Source organism: Diabrotica virgifera, chromosome 3 (genome assembly GCF_917563875.1).
Source record: "Diabrotica virgifera virgifera chromosome 3, PGI_DIABVI_V3a".
Lineage (NCBI taxonomy): Eukaryota > Metazoa > Arthropoda > Insecta > Coleoptera > Chrysomelidae > Diabrotica > Diabrotica virgifera.
The window spans coordinates 244,561,320-244,578,678 of NC_065445.1; the positions used below are offsets into that span (position 1 = coordinate 244,561,320).

Consider the following 17,359-nt stretch of genomic DNA (forward strand, 5'->3'; position numbering starts at 1 on the left):
ATTTTTGAACCTGAATAACTTTTGATTAAAAAATAAAATGGCAATTCTGCTTACCGCATTTGAAAGTTTAAGTCAAATTATATCGGTTTTGATTATTTGCATTGCTAAAAATTAATTTTTTCATCGTTAAACAAAGTTATAAACACATAGTATTTCCCGTGCCTAATACATACGTTTTAACGCATGCTACGTAGACATTGCCTCGCTTGCACTTATAGCTACTCTACCTACTCGTTCGATTTTAAATGAGAAATCATTGAAAGCATCACTCACGTACTAGGTGTTTATAGCTTTATTTAACAATAAAATAATAAATTTTTAGCAATGCAAATAATCAAAATCGATATCATTTGACTTAAACTTTCAAATGCGGTAAGCAGAATTGCTACTTTATTTTTTAATCAAAAGTTGTTCGGGTTCAAAAATTGCAATTTTTCGATTTTTTGAAAGTTCAACCGCGGTTATCTCGAAAACTATGCATCCTACGAAAAAACTTGTCAGAGCATTTTTTGCCTACAATGACCCGAAAAATACAAAAAGATGTTTTGTTTTGCGAGAAATCACTGTTATGTAATTCCTCAAGTTCTTTATCTATAACAATCTTATCGACATTCGGATCAACTGTTACCCAAAAAATTCGTATTCTGCGGGTCAAAATATATAAAAAAAACTTGGGTGAGTCCATCTGAATTAAGGAGGCCGTTGTACCCCCCCTGGCGACAGGACTACTACGCAATTTTCAGGTCCCTAAATATAATTTAATAATACTAACTTTTTTAAAAGTATTAATTTAATAGAAATATAGTTGCAGCAGAAATTTAAATTGTTATTAACAATAAATAAAATTTATATTTAAACAATTAAACATTGTTTAGTTGTTTAAATATAAATTTTTAAACATGAGTAAAAATTGAATAGGTATAAAGTACATTATTGGTACATTATAGATAACTTGACTAACGTGCTAATTAATGAAATTATTCAGCAGATCGCTCGTGTTGAATAACTGTCCTAAATTGATATCTTCTCAGTCATTATACCCATCGGAAATTAGAAGAACAATTTTCGTGGAAAACAGTTTACAAACATAACAATAAACACGGATACGTTTAGAACTGTACACTGTACACGTACACTAACCACTCGCGAAGAATTTTTCCCCATTAGCTTTCGTTTTATAAAAAATCGCACTTTGCCAATGTCTGGTTTTATTATTATCCAATTGTGTAACAAACTCACTAATTTTATCAATATTTTGATTCGGTCGATTATTTATAAAATATTGTCGAAATTCCAGATGTTTTGGATAATCCCCTATATCGCTAGGAAAAGAATTATTGACATTGTCGTTTTCTATAGACGACAGAGATGCACTTGTGCTAGGTGAAGTCACTTGAAAATCAACAGTGAAGTCATCATTTTCTTTGATTGCAACTCACCCTTCATCACATAATTTATTTCCACTATCACTAGTCATCACAGATTGATCAGAAACAAGATGGGAAGACGAACTTCCTTTTTGTGCACTATTGTGGGGTGTAAAAAATGATATTGTATTTTTTCGTGCCTGCCGTTCCTGTTTTCTTAATTTTTGCTTTTTTGTTTTTCACTGCCACTTAAATGTTTGAAAAAGAAAGAGGAACAACGAATGCATGTGGCGGAGATGAGAATGCTTAGATGGATGAGTGGAGTGACAAGAAAGGATAAAATTAAAAATGAGTATATTAAGGGAAGTCTAGGTGGATCACCAACTGATGCCAAAATGAGAGAGCATAGGTTGAGATGGTTTGGTCATGTTCAACGTCGAGACGTTAATCATCCAGTACGAAGAATAGCTGAAGTGCAGATTCCTGGAAGGAGTAGGAGAGGAAGACCAAAGAAGACGTGGGGGAGACGATTAGGCAGGACATGTTGGTAAAGGGGATTAATATTGATATGACCCAGGATAGAATTGTGTGGAGAAATGCAATTAGGGAAGCCGACCCCGCATAGGGATAAGGCAAAGAGAATGATGATGATTTAAATGTTTGCAACTCATGATAATAACGAAACGATTAGTTAAGAAAAATAAATGTTTAAAGAAATTTAATAAAACGACTAATGATTAATAAATAGATTAGTTGAACTTAAGAAGCACAGGACTGAAAACTAATACAAGAAGCAAGACCTTATCTTTGCAGAAATCGACATCAAACTAAATATTAAATTTAGTGCATTTTCAATCAATACTATGCGTAGTATATTTATATATTTAAAAGATAATGGTGAAGATACCTCTTGTTAATTCTACCTCCTGTTAATCCTTTGGAGCAGTGTCTAACAATTTTGTTTATTTTTATTGATGTCGACAAGCCAATCTACTCTTATTGTTATCATTTATCATTTCCTGTTCATAAAATCAAAGAATTTTGAAAATTTGTTTTGTCATTGCAATAATTTTTTTGTGATTTTTCCGGGCCCCATTAAAATGCGGGCCCGAGGCAGGTGCCTCACGGGCCTAGTGGTAAAATAGGCCCTGATTGCGACCTCACCGCCGCGCCTAGAATATGTTTTTTTTAACCAGGAGGAGTAGGTAATTAAAATTTACCATGCCGTAACGCTTGTTTGTAATTGGTCCACCCGCAGGCAAGTTTATGAAGTTCTATTATGAAATTTTGACACTAATGACATTTATGAAATGTTGACACTTCTGCGGCATTTCATAGGGGTGATTTTCTGTGTTTTCTGCGTTATTCCTTTAATTCTTAGATTTTTAGACTACTTTTATATAAAAAACAGTTGTTTTTCGAAATCTTTAGCGACGTATTATAAAAATTAGCGACGAACTATTTAGCGACGTATCATAGTATAATATAATATGCATGGATTACCGTCGAAGGCCGATATGATCAACCAAAAAAGAAGATGTATTTGGTGATTTTTCTAGTGACTTTCTTGGGTGTGAATCTGTCTTTTCAGTTTACATACTCCTCTTGGTTTAAAAACAAACCATAGTGCATCTTTATTGCGGTTTTGTGAACAAGAGTGTATATTGTATAGTGTGGTATAATTATAGTGAACAAGGCGATATAAAGTTTCCGCTTAAAAAATACAATAACAATTACGTATACCTCGTCCAATTTACTTACCGTTGCACGTCATCCGCGCCATAGCCTGTGACACGATACCAACACGAAATATCTAGGCGGTAGGTGTGTTCCCCTTTAGAATCATTTTGATTCTAAAAAAGAACACAGTCACCGCCTAAATATTTCGTGTTGGTATCGTGTCACAGGCTATGGCGCGGATGACGTGCAACGGTAAGTAAATTGGACGAGGTATAAATACATAGTAGTGTTCGCGCAGTACAAATCGAGCATACCCAGAGTAAGTTCGGGATTAGTTTCCAATGCGCAGGCGTCAACGTAAACTTATCCTGGGCCCTGATTCTAAATCAAATTTCGACCAAAAACAAGTCGCTTTCAATATGGCGACTGTCGAATTATTTGACACGGAGACAGTGATATGGGAGGGAGCACGGAGATGAATGAATGGCCAAAAGCGAGGTTAGGTTTAGTTTAGATGTGTTTTGTTTATTTCTTGCAAGGAAAACTAAATCAAAAGGTATTATAATATAGCTGGGTTTAATTGAAATTTGCTTGTTTTGAGGAATTAGATAGAATAGTATTAAATTAGAAATATAATAATTGAGAATGTCCACAACATGAATCATCAACTCAATGAAAGATGTGAGGTAATAATCTGGGGAAATTAGTAAAAAACAAGGAAAATTAATTACCAGCTATTTTATTGCTGGACATGCTGAAATCAAATCTTAAGATTTCCTATATTAGTAATATAGCTGTGCAAAGTCCACAGAAAGTGTGCTATTTTGTTTATAAACAAATTAGCGCTCCGAAATCTTTTTTTTTTTTATTATTGCTCTATAACTCCGAAAATTTTAACTTTAAACCAAAACACTCACATAAATATTGACAGTAATTTAATTCTGCACATTGATAATTTATTCCAATTTCCTTCGACGGAAATTTTCTTCGGAAAATTCGGGTTTTCCAAACAAAATCTTTAATTTTCAACTAAAATTTGAGGGAAGTAATTATTTATCAATAATTAAATAATTTGGTGACAGTGACATAAATCTTTTTTGTTATGAGTGTCTTGAAGATATGAAAATTTGTATGTACAAAGAGGACCGGAATTAAAAGGTATCTAATGGTTCAAAGATTAAAATCCTGTTGTTTATAACTCTGTCGCAAATGCCGGTCAAATTTGACCGGTTATACCTGGAATCACTCCTCGCAATTCAATTTGTTTTTCTTCGAAAAGGACACAGAAGCCGTGCTCTTTTGAACAGCGTTAACTTAATTTAATTTAATCTAATATTTTCTGAGGGGTTCTATTTGTTTATAAGCCAAAAAATTGTTTCTTTATAACATTCCTGAGACCGCTCAAATGGTCCAATTTCAATCCTGTAAGGTACGTTGAATAGGTATAGTGCTTTTTTATATGAAAATCATAGTTATTCTGGTGTATCATAATCTTTCTGGTTATTATTTCGACCGAAATTTTTTAATTAACATTTTAATTATTGCTAAACTATTGGTTAGATTGTCGCCGGTCTCCTGATATACAGAGAGGGGCTAAATTATGGAATAAATTCATTTTCTCTAAAATGGACGATTTTAGAGAAAAATCCCGAAACAGGTCGATTTTTATTTTTAAATTAAATTTCTTGGCATATATTTCAAACTAGTGACGTCATCCATCCGAGCGTGATGACGTAATTATTTTTTTAAATAGGAATATGGGTTCGTGTTGTAGCTCATTTACAAAGGCGTTCAATTCTCTTTTCAGTATTATAAACATTAATATCAATACTTATACAGGGAGGCCAAAAAAAATTTTGAATTAAATTAATTGACGCAAGAAGAAGAATGCATGTAATTTATTTAACTCAAAATACATTCTATTGCTGTCAGAAAATAGAAAAAAATGTTTATTTTGCAAATTAACATTGCTTTTAGCTTAAATTAAAAGTTCAAACTGCCAATAGGTAGGAGGGAGGCTGTTTGTGATTTAATTTAAGCGAAAAGAAATGTTTATTTGTGAAATAAACCTTTTTTTCTATTTTCTGACAGCAGTACAATGTATTTTGAGTTAAATAAATTACATACATTCTTCTTTTTGCGCCAATTAATTTAATTCAAAATTTTTTTTTGGCAACCCTGTATAAATACCTAATGATATTAATGTTTATATTACTGAATAGAGAATTAAACGCCCTTTCAAATGACCTACCACACGACCCCTATTCCCATTAACAAAATGATCGATTACGTCATCACGCTCAGATGGATGACGTCACTAGTATGAAATATATGCCAAAAAATTGTAATTTAAAAATAAAAATCGACCTCTTTCGGGATTTTGCTCCAAAATCGTCCGTTTTAAAGAAATGAATTTATTCCATAATTTAGCCCCTCTGTATAATCTACTATAATAAATCTTTCATGTCTTCAATTATTTAATTATTGATAAATAATTAGGTACTTCTCTAAAATTTTAATTGAAAATGGCAGATTTTTTGGGAAAACTCGGATTTTCTGAGTAAAATTTTTGTTGAAGGAAATCGGAAAAAAAATAACTTTGTGCAGAACTAAATTACGGTGAATTTTTATTTGAGTGTTTTTGGCTCAAAGGAAAAATTATAGGAGTTACAGACCACTAATTGAAAAAAAAAAGAAGATTTAGGAGTGCTAATTTGTTTATAAATAAAATAACACACTTTCTGCGGACTTGTCATACCCCATATTACTAATATATGCAATCTTAAGATTCGATTTTAGCAATAAAATAGCTGGTAAATAATTTTTCCCAAAAATGGTATTATTTCGATAATTTTCCCAGACTATCAACAAAATCCAAGAAACCGAAGCGCCAACCCAAATTCTGAGCAGTGAGCAGTCTCAACATGATAAGGTTAATATCCCCAGTTGCCAGTTGCTGTCATGGCGGTGTCGAAATGAAATTGCGACTGTCGAAATGAATTAGAATCAGGCCCCTGGACATGCTCAGGATTTTTCGCTCCGCGAACAATTTTCGGATTCGCAATGTAATGACGGGTTGCATACATTAAGGTTAGAGAAGGAAGCTTTTTGTTGTCTCTTTCTTATTTCGAAATAACGCTGTGTCTAGGTACACGCTAACGTGTACGCAATTAAAAAAGTTAGGTACACGCGAATTAAACTTCATTAAGCCAGTGACGTCATTATTTAGCGTGCGCAGTGACTTTATATTTTGGTACACGCTATTTTGATATGTTTGGTGTTTGTTGTTTGTTTGATAAAAAATATTTTTATTAAGGGAAGGGGAAGGGAAGCAAAACTATTCAGATATTTCAAACTTAATTGTAATAAAACAATATGCATGTATATAAAAGTATATTATATTCAGGTTAGCAAAATAAATATTACTTAACACGATATATACAAAATACTGTTAAAATAATTATACCAGTTTATATTGGTGTTTATTTTTGCTGTGGTGTTTATTTTTATTTATACAGGGCGTTGCACTTGTTACGATTTTAATAGAAAATTGGTTATAACTTTGTAAATACCCTGTATAACATAATAAACCTTTATATTTTTGTGATGTGGAAGTTAAGAAGATTTCAAACATAAAATAAAATATAGGGTGTTCCATTTAAAAAACATAACTTTGGTCTGCCACTATATTATCCAACTCCGCTGTAACATTCTAACTAATTTTAGTAATTTTGTAATATGAAGCTTAAAGTTTGCTAAACATTTTGTTACTAACTTTTATTGCTATCTATTACTCTAGCGGATCTACTGAGTTTTATCACACTAACCAATTGCCCCGTATATTTTATCTTATTACTTCTGCTACCCTTAAATTAAGGGCCTTAATCACGAATTTTTGTCTCTTATCTTTTTCATACTGTTTTAAAATGTTGTTAAACTAATTAAAAGAACTAAATAATTGTCCACACTCCATAGTTAATTAAAAAAAACACTAAACAAGTAAAAAAATAAGGAAACTCTTTATAAATCAATATAAACATAGGCGATTATGTGTAAACATAACGCGATTAGACAAATTCTAACCACACTCTGACACTCACAATACTTACAGATACTTTACCACAGCATACACGCGGCTCAAATTAGCGTGTACCAAAAAACCCAGTCATAGTACACGCTAAATAATGACGTCACTGACTTAATGACGTTTAAGCGTGTACCTAACTTTTTTATTTGCGTACACGTTAGCGTGTACCTAGACACAGCGTCGAAATAAATGTCAAAAAAAATGCAAATGCAACAAATTTGTATGTCAACAAAGAGAAAAAGAAAAAGAAAAGAGAATAAAGGCAACAGGCAAAGGATTAACTTTCTATTCAATAATTCAATGCCTTTCTTAGAAGGTAGAAATTTGATAGTTTTTCTTTATTATTTCCACAATATAATGTGGTTATTTCCACTCTGAAATCCAGCTTACATTTTTGTAGAGTAAAAGATTGTTGATATGTAGATATAAAAATTACCTTTAACTTCATGAGGGTTGAACATTATCTGAAGGAAGGAATAATTTAGTAAAACAATCATTTCCAATTTTGATATATATGATATATGTATTGAATTTAATGGGTTGTGGCATTGTATTATGGTTTATTACACCACAAAAATAATGAAATATAACAAGACACAACAAATAGTTTCAGAATAAGTTTGATGTATTGTTTATGTTTTATTATATTCAATAAGAGACTAATTTAACTCATAAATTAAACTGAAAAATAAACCACAAGAATATGTAGGTACTTATAAGTTCATTTAGATAGAAGAAATTAAGTAAAAACAGACTACAATTTATTGTAATACATACTACCGTAATAGATAATTATCGAATATCCAATGAAAATAATACTTGAAAAGGTACCTACTTATTTATAAACATACGAAATGGAAAACATTGACAAAAACAACAAAAAAGCTTTAATATAAAAAATATTAAAATTTGTTTGAAGAATATTTAAATGACACAACACTTTACATAATTTCAAAACTTTAAAAACCAGAATCTACATCTACAAGTTGTTTAACAAAACAATATTTTAGGTTAAGAATTGGAAGGAGTAAGAACAGAATGTCAAGAAATTCTTCCCAAATATTTTGTGCGCCTGTGCGAACTTAAAATCCGAAACAAAATCCTCGAACGTCGAGAGGGTATTCCGGACACGTTCAGGATCTTTTTTCTGTACTGCGCGAACACCGAATTAAAAATCCGGAGGGTGTTCAGAGGGAAAGATTTGGACTCCGCGAACGCCCAATTTTGTAATGCGCAGGCGTTCTCCCTCTGGGTATACCCAGGACGTACTGCGCGATCAAAGCTACTAAATACCTAAGTACCTATTGTGTACGTCAAGATTCTTTCTCTACTGTCAGATGTCAAAAAATTTCAAATGTAAAAAATAATAATTTTTTCCGCAAATCGCCAGGAAATTTTGACATTCCTGTCAAAATTTCTTGAAGAAAAAGTCAGAACTTCCTTAAGTGGACTTTACATCAACAATAAATTGAACAATAAATTGACCAAGTTATTCAAGGCCAAATTTGACGTGTTCTCAAAGCACAATTTGACATCCATATTTGTTCGTTATTAACTTGACGTCAATAAATTCGTGAATTTCTTGAAAGCAAAATTTTCTTGTCCTCAAAAAAATTGAAGGAACTTGGAATAAATGTTGTAAAAATGTCAATATTTTCAGTAGTACCAATGCAATGATTTTTTTATTAGAAGCTTTTGAATGTCGTTTGTTTCTTTGTTTGAGTAAAGTGTTTGATTTGAAACAGAATAGAATAGAACAGATTAATAAAATAAATAAAATAGGGAGATAGATTAGAATAGATATATAGTATAGTATAAACTTGAAATAGAATAGAGTAGAATATAATAGAATAGATGTAATATATATGTAGATATAATACTTACTAATAAAGTATTTGATTTAAAACAGAATAAAGTAGAATGTAACAGATTAAATGAAATATATAGATATATTAGAATAGATATATAGTATAGAATAAAGTAAAATATAATATAATAGGTGAAATGATTGTGAAAAGCAATAGTTTTAAGTACCTAGGATCGGTATTACAGAGTAATGGAGAAATAGATGGAGACGCATGCAGTAGAATTAGGGCTGGATGGATGAAGTGGAAAGAAGCGAGTGGTGTGTTGTGTGACAGAAAAATTCCAATGAAGCTGAAGGGAAAATTCTATAAAACAGCCATAAGACCGGCTATGATGCACAGAACTGAATGTTGGGCAGTGAAAAAGAAAGCGGAACAACGAATGCATGTGGCGGAAATGAGAATGCTTAGATGGATGAGTGGAGTGACAAAGAAGGATAAAATTAGAAATGAGTATATTAGGGGAAGTCTAGGTGTGGCACCAATTGATGCCAAAATGAGAGAGCATAGGTTAAGATGGTTTGGTCATGTTCAACGTCGAGACGTTAATCACCCAATACGAAGAATAGCTGAAGTGCAGATTCCTGGAAGGAGTAGGAGAGGAAGACCAAAGAAGACGATAAGGCAGGACATGTTGGTAAAGGGGATTAACATTGATATGACCCAAGATAGAATTGTGTGGAGAAATGCAATTAGGGAAGCCGACACTGCATAGGGATAAGGCAAAGAGAATGATGATGATGATAATAGGTGTAATGTGTAGATACTTATATAGAATAGGTTTGAAATAGAGTAGAATATAATAGAATAAAGAGACTCTATACCTACATAGATACATCCCTCATAGCACAAGGATGTCCTTCACGGACTTTAGGGAGGTTAGTTTTCGTCCAAGGAACATCCTATTTTGGTCCAAATGTCGCGCTACCGAATGTCCGTTGGACGTCCACTTAAGGTCCGAAGGGACGTACATTGGACCTTAATCGGACGTCCTAGGGGACGTAAATTGGACCTTAACAGGACGTCCTATTTTGGTCCAAATGCCACGTTGCCAAACGTCCAATGGACGTCCACCTAACGTCCGAGGGGACGTTCAGTGAACGTCAATTGGACCTTCATAGGACGTCCCAGTTTGGTCCAATGTCTTGCTGCCGAACGTCCATCTAACGTCCTGAGAGGACCTCCGGTGGACGTCTAGCATCGATATTTAGACCTGTGGAGAATGTATGGTGGGATATAAAAAATATATTTTTAAGGAACTTATATTACATCTTATATTAAATTACAATTATTTAATATTACATTATTTACATTAAATTACAATACACTTCTCCAAGAAATTAACGCACCACCTTAAAAATAGGGCATTTTTGATGTCTCGAATTTTCTAAACCTGTTGTCCCATCTGAGTGATTTTTTTATAATATAGCCTAGGCTATAGGTTACATCCTTAAGCTTGTCATGCACTGGGAGCTATACTGTAATATATGTATATTATATCATATCACTCTCTATAGTAATGAGTGAGCCTGCAGACAGGGAACTAATGGTTCCGTATGTGCAGGCTCACTCATTACTATAGAGAGCGATGTGATATAATATATATTACAGTATAGCTCCCCGTGCATGACAAGCATAAGGAAGTAACCTATAACCTTAGAACTAACAAAAAAATTAAATAAATACTCTATTTAAATTATTTTTAAACATATTCAGAGATATATCAAAAATTTCAATGTGTTTGTCATTTATAAGCTTACAGTAACGATCTATAGGTGAATTTTGGCCATAACTTGTGCGATGGAAAGGAATATAAAATGTTATAAAATCACCTCTTCAATTTCTAGTTTGTATATCAACATTAATACACTGTAATAGATCACAGCAATCTAAATTTCCATTTATTAAATTATACAAAAATACTAATCCTACTTGATTACCTCTATTTTTCAGTGTATTAAGTTTTAAACTGTTTTCTATTAATGAATAATCGTGATCTACAATAGTTTGACCTAATTTAAATGCACAGAACCTCAAAAATTTGTGTTGAATTTTTTCAACAGTCATATTATGAACTGCATGTTATGGAGACCATACTATAGAGCCATATTCAAGTTTAGATCGCACCAAAGAACAATAAACTCCTCTTACAGTGTCAACTGAAAAATTACTACAGTGTCTCAAAATAAATCCTAACATTTTTGAAGACTGAACTGTTATGTAATTAATGTGTTCAACAAAACTCAAACTCTCGTCAAAAATCACTCCTAAATCTTTAACTTTTGAAACATATTTCAGATCTTCATTATTTATTTTATATGAAGTATTGATCTTCCTATTACCTTTGAAAATACTAATGTAAAAATGATAGAGGCATTCAATCAAATAGAATGAGCTGCACAAAATAGTGGCCTTAAAATCAACCAGAACAAAACAAAATATATGCAGGTAAGTAAAAACACAGAAATAAGGCAGCCACAAAATATAACAATAGGAGAATACAACATTGAGGGGGTAAAAAACTTTACATACTTGTGATCCCTAGTCACATCTGATAATAACGTAGCAGAGGAAGTGAAGAGGCGAATATTTATTGCCAATAAAAGTTACCATGGCTTAATTCGGCTACTAAGATCAGACAACGTCGCAAGGAAAACAAAATGCCAAATATACAAAACCCTAATAAGACCGGTACTCACATACGGCTCAGAAACCTGGACACTCACTAAAAGAGAGGAAACATTGCTAGCCACCTTTAAAAGAAAAATCTTGCGACACATATATAAGGGCACAAAAGAAAATGGAATTTGGCGAAGAAGGTACAACTTTGAACTAAGTATATGAAATATACCAGGATCCGGATATCATAACATTCATTAAAATAGGACGGCTGCGTTGGATGGGACATGTAGAAAGAATGGAAGAAGGCGAAATACCAAACAAAATATTCAAACAGATGCCAGTAGGAAAAAGAACAAGAGGAAGACCGAAGCTGAGATATTTAGAACAAATAGAAAATGATATAAAAACCTTAAAAATAAAAAACTGGAGAAAAAAAGCACGAAACAGATCAGAGTGGAGAAGAATCCTGGAACAGGCCAAAACCCAGAAAGGGCTGTCGAGCCAATGATGATGATGATGATAAAAATTTTATGGGGGTTTTGTTCCCTTTAACCCCCCCAAACTTTTGGGTACGTTCCAATTAAATTATTTCTGCGGTACCATTAGTTAAACACTGTGTTTTTAAAACTTTTTTACCTCTTTCTATTTTTTCGATAAAGCTCTTTTTATCAAGATATGGCTTCTTTTTAAAATGGTTCAAAATATACCTAAAAATGTAAATCATAAATAAATTTTCATATTATTAGTCTCTACAATCGTACTTAACCATATACAAATATGTGGTGGATTGGACAAATATTCAAAATATCACGATAAAAACTGACTTCAAAAAAGTACTAAGAGGCAAAAAAGTTTTAAAAACATTGTGTTTAATAGTACCACAATAATAATTCAATTGTAACTTACACAAAAGTTTGGGGGGGTTTAAACAAACAAAACCCCCATAAAATTTGTATGGGGTGTCGGGTGTCCAAATTTCACTATACAGTAGAACCTCGATTATCTGTCTCTCTATTAACTGTCACCTCTGTTCACCGTTTTGTAAGAGAGACTAAAAACTTTTTTTACAGTCACCTCCTGTTTTCATATGATATTTTTTGACATGTTTTGTAGTAAATTCAATCATCTATTTACCACAAAACATGTCAAAATTTACATGTGAAAACAGAGATGACCCTAAAAATGGTTTTTCGTCTCCTACAAAATTCATGAAAAAGCAGATAGGAGGTATTGTCACATCACCGACGATATACCAGAAGTATATGTGGCCATACCAAATAATACATCCTTGATAAATATAAACATTTTTATTGCACAAAATCTTGTCATATATTTTTTTCCATAATCATCACTAGGATGATGATTCATTTGTATTGAATTGTACACTGCAATTCTCTGATGTTTGGGAAAAAGGGCTTAAGTCAGAATTGCACATCGATAATGTTTTGATGATTTCTGGACCAGAAAAATCGGCTCTTTTTATTGGTACATACAGTGTAAGTCTGCAACACTTTTTTTATGGTCCAGAAATCATCAAAACATTATTGATGTGCAATTCTGACTTAAGCCCTTTTTGCCAAACATCAGAGAATTACAATCTGGTCATAACTGACCAATGAGCAAATTTAATTTAACCTAAATTACTACTGTTCCTTAAAATGAAGAGCTTACCCCATAGCGTCTCTTATCTAATCTAACAAGATCGTGCACTATTCTAACATACACAAGCACACAAGCACTACGCTCTGCTTTTCACTATCACCTATCACTCAAACTAGTTCAAAAGGCTTTGTCCTCTTCAATCTTCTAGTTTGTCCAGTAGTAGATATCGAGGAGTGTGGATTTCCTCAATATTCTCATACTTATGAAGTTGTTGTTGCTCATGACTTCCTGCTATCTTCTTGATGACTATATTATCCAGGTTCCATTCCTAGGTCTTGATATTTGTTTATAAAGTAATATCTTATTATGCATTGACAATGTGGAGTTTCTTCCAACTAGTCAATACACTTTTTATAGGTATCTTTCTTTTGCCTTTCATAGCCACAACAAGGCTATAATACGTTTCCTTCCTGGTTTTTTTGTAGATCACTTTCAGCTGATTCTAAAAAATTAAAATGAATGGTAATTTTCTATTCTTTACAATTAAAAATCAAATGAAATAGGTACTACTATTTACAGGTAATAATATGCATAAATAATTCGTTTCCTAAAGAATACAGAAAATTGAAAACGTTTTTATAATACTTACATAATTGTTTAAACAAAAGAGACCCAGCCAGAGCAAAACGCAAAACTAACAGACAGAACTGCAAAAAAAGCCACTAATTTCCATTTTCCCACCCCCTTATCTTATATGCATTTTCCAATCAAAATTTTTAGGTTGTCATGAACATGAAAGACTCAACCTCAACAAATAATAATAAACAAAAAGCTCTACTTCCACTTCCCGCCAAATGGACACAGGTTGGTGACACTGAATTCACGCCAAATAAATGAAAAAATAGAACAATTTTCTTTTTCTTCACGTGAAGTTTATAACGAACAAACTTAGATGTCAAAGTGTGCTTTAACACGTCAAATTTGGCCTTGAATAACTTTGTCAATTTATTGTTCAATTTATTGTTGATGTAAAGTGGACTTTACTGTAAGGAAATGTCATTTCCTTACTGTAAGGAAATGATATTTCCGTACAGTTGTTAGTGTTAAATTTATAAACGTCAAGTTTGACAATTCAACCTCAATACGTTTCCATAGTAACCCAAGTAATTTTATTAGGAATTTCAAAGCACCATTTATTTGGGAATAAAATTATCGCGTTTTTTTTTAATCAATCAATATCTGTCGAATTTTAAACGATTTGCGGAAAAATAGTATGTTTACCTCGTAGGAAAAGCCACATTCCTGGACTCTGTGTTGCTAAGTCTCGGCTTGCGCCTCGACTTAGCAATCTTCACAGTCGTCCAGGAATGTTAAGCTTTTCCTACCCGGTAAACAATGTACTATAAATTTTTTATTTTGGAGTAACAAATTTTTTGGTTCGAATACCACCGAGACGAAAAAAAAATTAAATTGAAAAAACTAAGATATACCTAGCGATTGGGCGTATATTCCGAAGACAAAACTGTTATTATAAAACATTTAATTTTTCATTTTTTTTCATGTGGAATATTATGAATAAATGGTTCATATAGGTATGAAATTATTATTTTATATGAAATAACAGTTCAAATTCAAAATATTTGAAACACTTTGAAATAATATTCTTACTGATTATTAGCCTTTATTAGCGTTAAGAAAATTTGAAAGGTGAAGTGAAAATGTAAAGAATAAACAACCCATTGTAAACGTAAACAAATAATTTTACAGGAGTTAAACATAATAAATAATCAAATTGGATAAATATTTACTATTTGATAAAAAATGTATAAACCCCTAAGCAAAACAAAAAGCAATAATAAGATTTGTTTTAATCTTACCGTGCTTAAGGACGTTCACACATACTTCCATTATTATTCCACATCCATAGGGATCATGCCCGAATTATCAAAACACCCTATTCAAGTAAACACACCTATTCATATTAACGTCGAATTAAACTGCGGAATACCTCCATACGATGTGGTTTATCACATTTTGACCATGGAAATCTTATAAAAGTGGTTACCTTTAAGGTTACCGTCTGACCTTGTATTTTTACATTTTTCGAACTTGTTTATTTTAATTTTCGTCGCACAATAGATAGAAACACACTCTTAAAAACGCTAATGGAATTTCTTATCATTTTTTCTGTTATCTGTTACCACGGGATCTTTGAACTCCATGGAAGAGGAAGATTAAAGTTAGGTTATAAAATCTGGGAGTTGGGGAACGAACGCTAATGTACCCAAAAAGCTCGATTAGTGAATAGTGAAACGTTAGAAAGCGGAGAAGTGATACATAAAAATGTGTATTTTGTTTATAAATGTGGACCCGAATCCTGAAAAGGGTGGTTTTAGGTTAGTAGTGGCCACAAATAGAGATGAATATTATAAAAGGCCAGCAATGTCAGCTCTTATCGATAAAAATGGAATTATCGGAGGTAATTAACAATTAATTAGAATCTATTATGTACATTAAATTCTATAATTAACAAAAGAGAAAGTATATGACTGAAATAGTTATTTTGGAAAGTTTGTAATTTTTTTTAACATTTGATTGTCACTTATTGTTTTTTTTATTTTAGTACTTATTGTTTTGACTAATATTCTTTCAGATTTTCTTTGTTTTGTTGTTTTTACTTACGTTGCTTTTTCATCAACACAGGTCACAATGTCACAAAAAGATTGAAGGATTGAACATTGTAAACTTTACATTTTTGATGTACTTAGGTAAAACCCATCATTTTCCAAATGACATACACTAAAATATTTTTTTAAGTTAATTTGTGTTTGTGATCCAAGTCCAAACAGGGTATGTTCTCTTGGAATTCAAACAAGAAAAGAATTAAGAAATGTTATACAAAGATTAGAAAAGTAGGCATAATATTTTGACCTAGAAACAAACCAGGCGAAAGTACATGCTCATAAATATAGAGCAAGAAGAGGAGTTTACTTTCATATCTAACAAATCAATGGAATATAATTATTTCCAGAGAGTGGTCCATTTTATCAGGGCCCCCGTAAGGGTTACTGGCGCCTGTGTGCAAAAAAGGATTTTGGCGCCCCTTAAGGCATTTTGGGTTATGTTTTTTATTTATTTTTTAAAGGTAGGTAGGTGCTTGAAATAAACCAAAAAACTGAACTTTAGAAATCATATTTATAGTCCACTCACTCAAGGTAAAATATTGTAAAACCTCCGAATTTTTAAGGACCGGTTGGATTGACATGACATTTGGCATACACATAGCTTAGCTAACGTGTCAAGGAAAAAAGTGATATTTTTTTTTTATTTTATTCACCCCTTCTCGGATGTGAAAAAAGATACGTTCAAAAAAGTCCGAAATTGGATAAAATGACTAATTTTGAACAACTTTTCACTCTTTTTCTACTTATAAAGTTTTTTCACTAGGTCAATAATACTTTTCAATACTTTTCTAGTTATTTGCGAGTAAGTATGTTAAAAGTGAACAAAAAATGGTGTAAGTACAAAGTAATGCAAAAATAGTACAAAGTAATACCTACAGTCGGAAAAATGAAAGAATACCCATGAACGATCACATCAATCACTTATTTTGTATCTGCTGTCCTTTTCTATAACAAACGGTTGTTATTTATAGAAAAAGACAGCAAATACAAAATAAATTATTGATGTGATCGTTCATGGGTATTCTTTCATTTTTCCGTCTGTATATTAATGAAGTCTACAGACAAAGTAGAATCAGAGTTAGTTGAAGCTAATGAAAAGGTGGTTCTTATTCGTCAAACTACAAATAAATCGAATATTTCAATGTGAAATAAGTGTTTAAACAAAGCTATATTTTTGATTTTTTTTGGGTTTTTTTTTTAATATCAAAGTAAGTAAGTTGCGCTCAAAATAATATTGGTTCCTTTTTTTTTGGTAAAAAAATCGTGAAAATTACCCCCTAATTAGCATCCAAATGAAATTAATCGTTACCGCTTTGCCACAAGTTACTTTACTTACTTATATATTGTGTGTATATGATCTGAAGTTTCATTGAATTAAAGTGCTTATTTTTGAAAAGGCTGCAGTTAAAAGGGCTTGAACTAGTCACTAATCACGAGTGTATGCAAATTTTG

General features: G+C 32.0%; 2 protein-coding genes and 1 long non-coding RNA gene across 7 annotated transcripts in view; 1 reads left to right on the forward strand and 2 right to left on the reverse strand.

Annotated features, from left to right (window-relative positions):
* LOC114336737 (protein GUCD1) overlaps positions 1-15,975 on the reverse strand; it is a 69,089-nt gene extending 53,114 nt beyond the window's left edge. Inside the window, exon 1 of one of the 4 annotated variants that reach the window (XM_028287105.2) lies at positions 15,906-15,975. In XM_028287105.2, coding sequence (XP_028142906.1) covers positions 15,906-15,918 — 13 coding nt within the window. In that variant the 5' untranslated portion in view covers positions 15,919-15,975. Of the gene's footprint in view, positions 1-3,128; positions 3,166-15,100; positions 15,313-15,905 lie in introns of those variants that run through there. The other 3 variants (XM_028287104.2, XM_050647292.1, XM_050647291.1) reach the window with 3 other exon arrangements.
* LOC114338518 (transport and Golgi organization protein 2) overlaps positions 3,516-17,359 on the forward strand; it is a 65,323-nt gene continuing 51,479 nt past the window's right edge. The window contains exon 1 of one of the 2 annotated variants that reach the window (XM_050647290.1): positions 3,516-3,603. In XM_050647290.1, the coding sequence (XP_050503247.1) occupies positions 3,531-3,603 (73 nt within the window). In that variant the 5' untranslated portion in view covers positions 3,516-3,530. Of the gene's footprint in view, positions 3,604-15,432; positions 15,703-17,359 lie in introns of those variants that run through there. The other variant, XM_050647289.1, reaches the window with a different exon arrangement.
* Positions 10,248-15,083, reverse strand: LOC126882382 (uncharacterized). Its single transcript, XR_007697316.1, has 2 exons — positions 13,873-15,083; positions 10,248-13,725 (listed from the first exon to the last, which is right to left on the reverse strand). It is a non-coding gene; the product is annotated as an uncharacterized LOC126882382 (long non-coding RNA).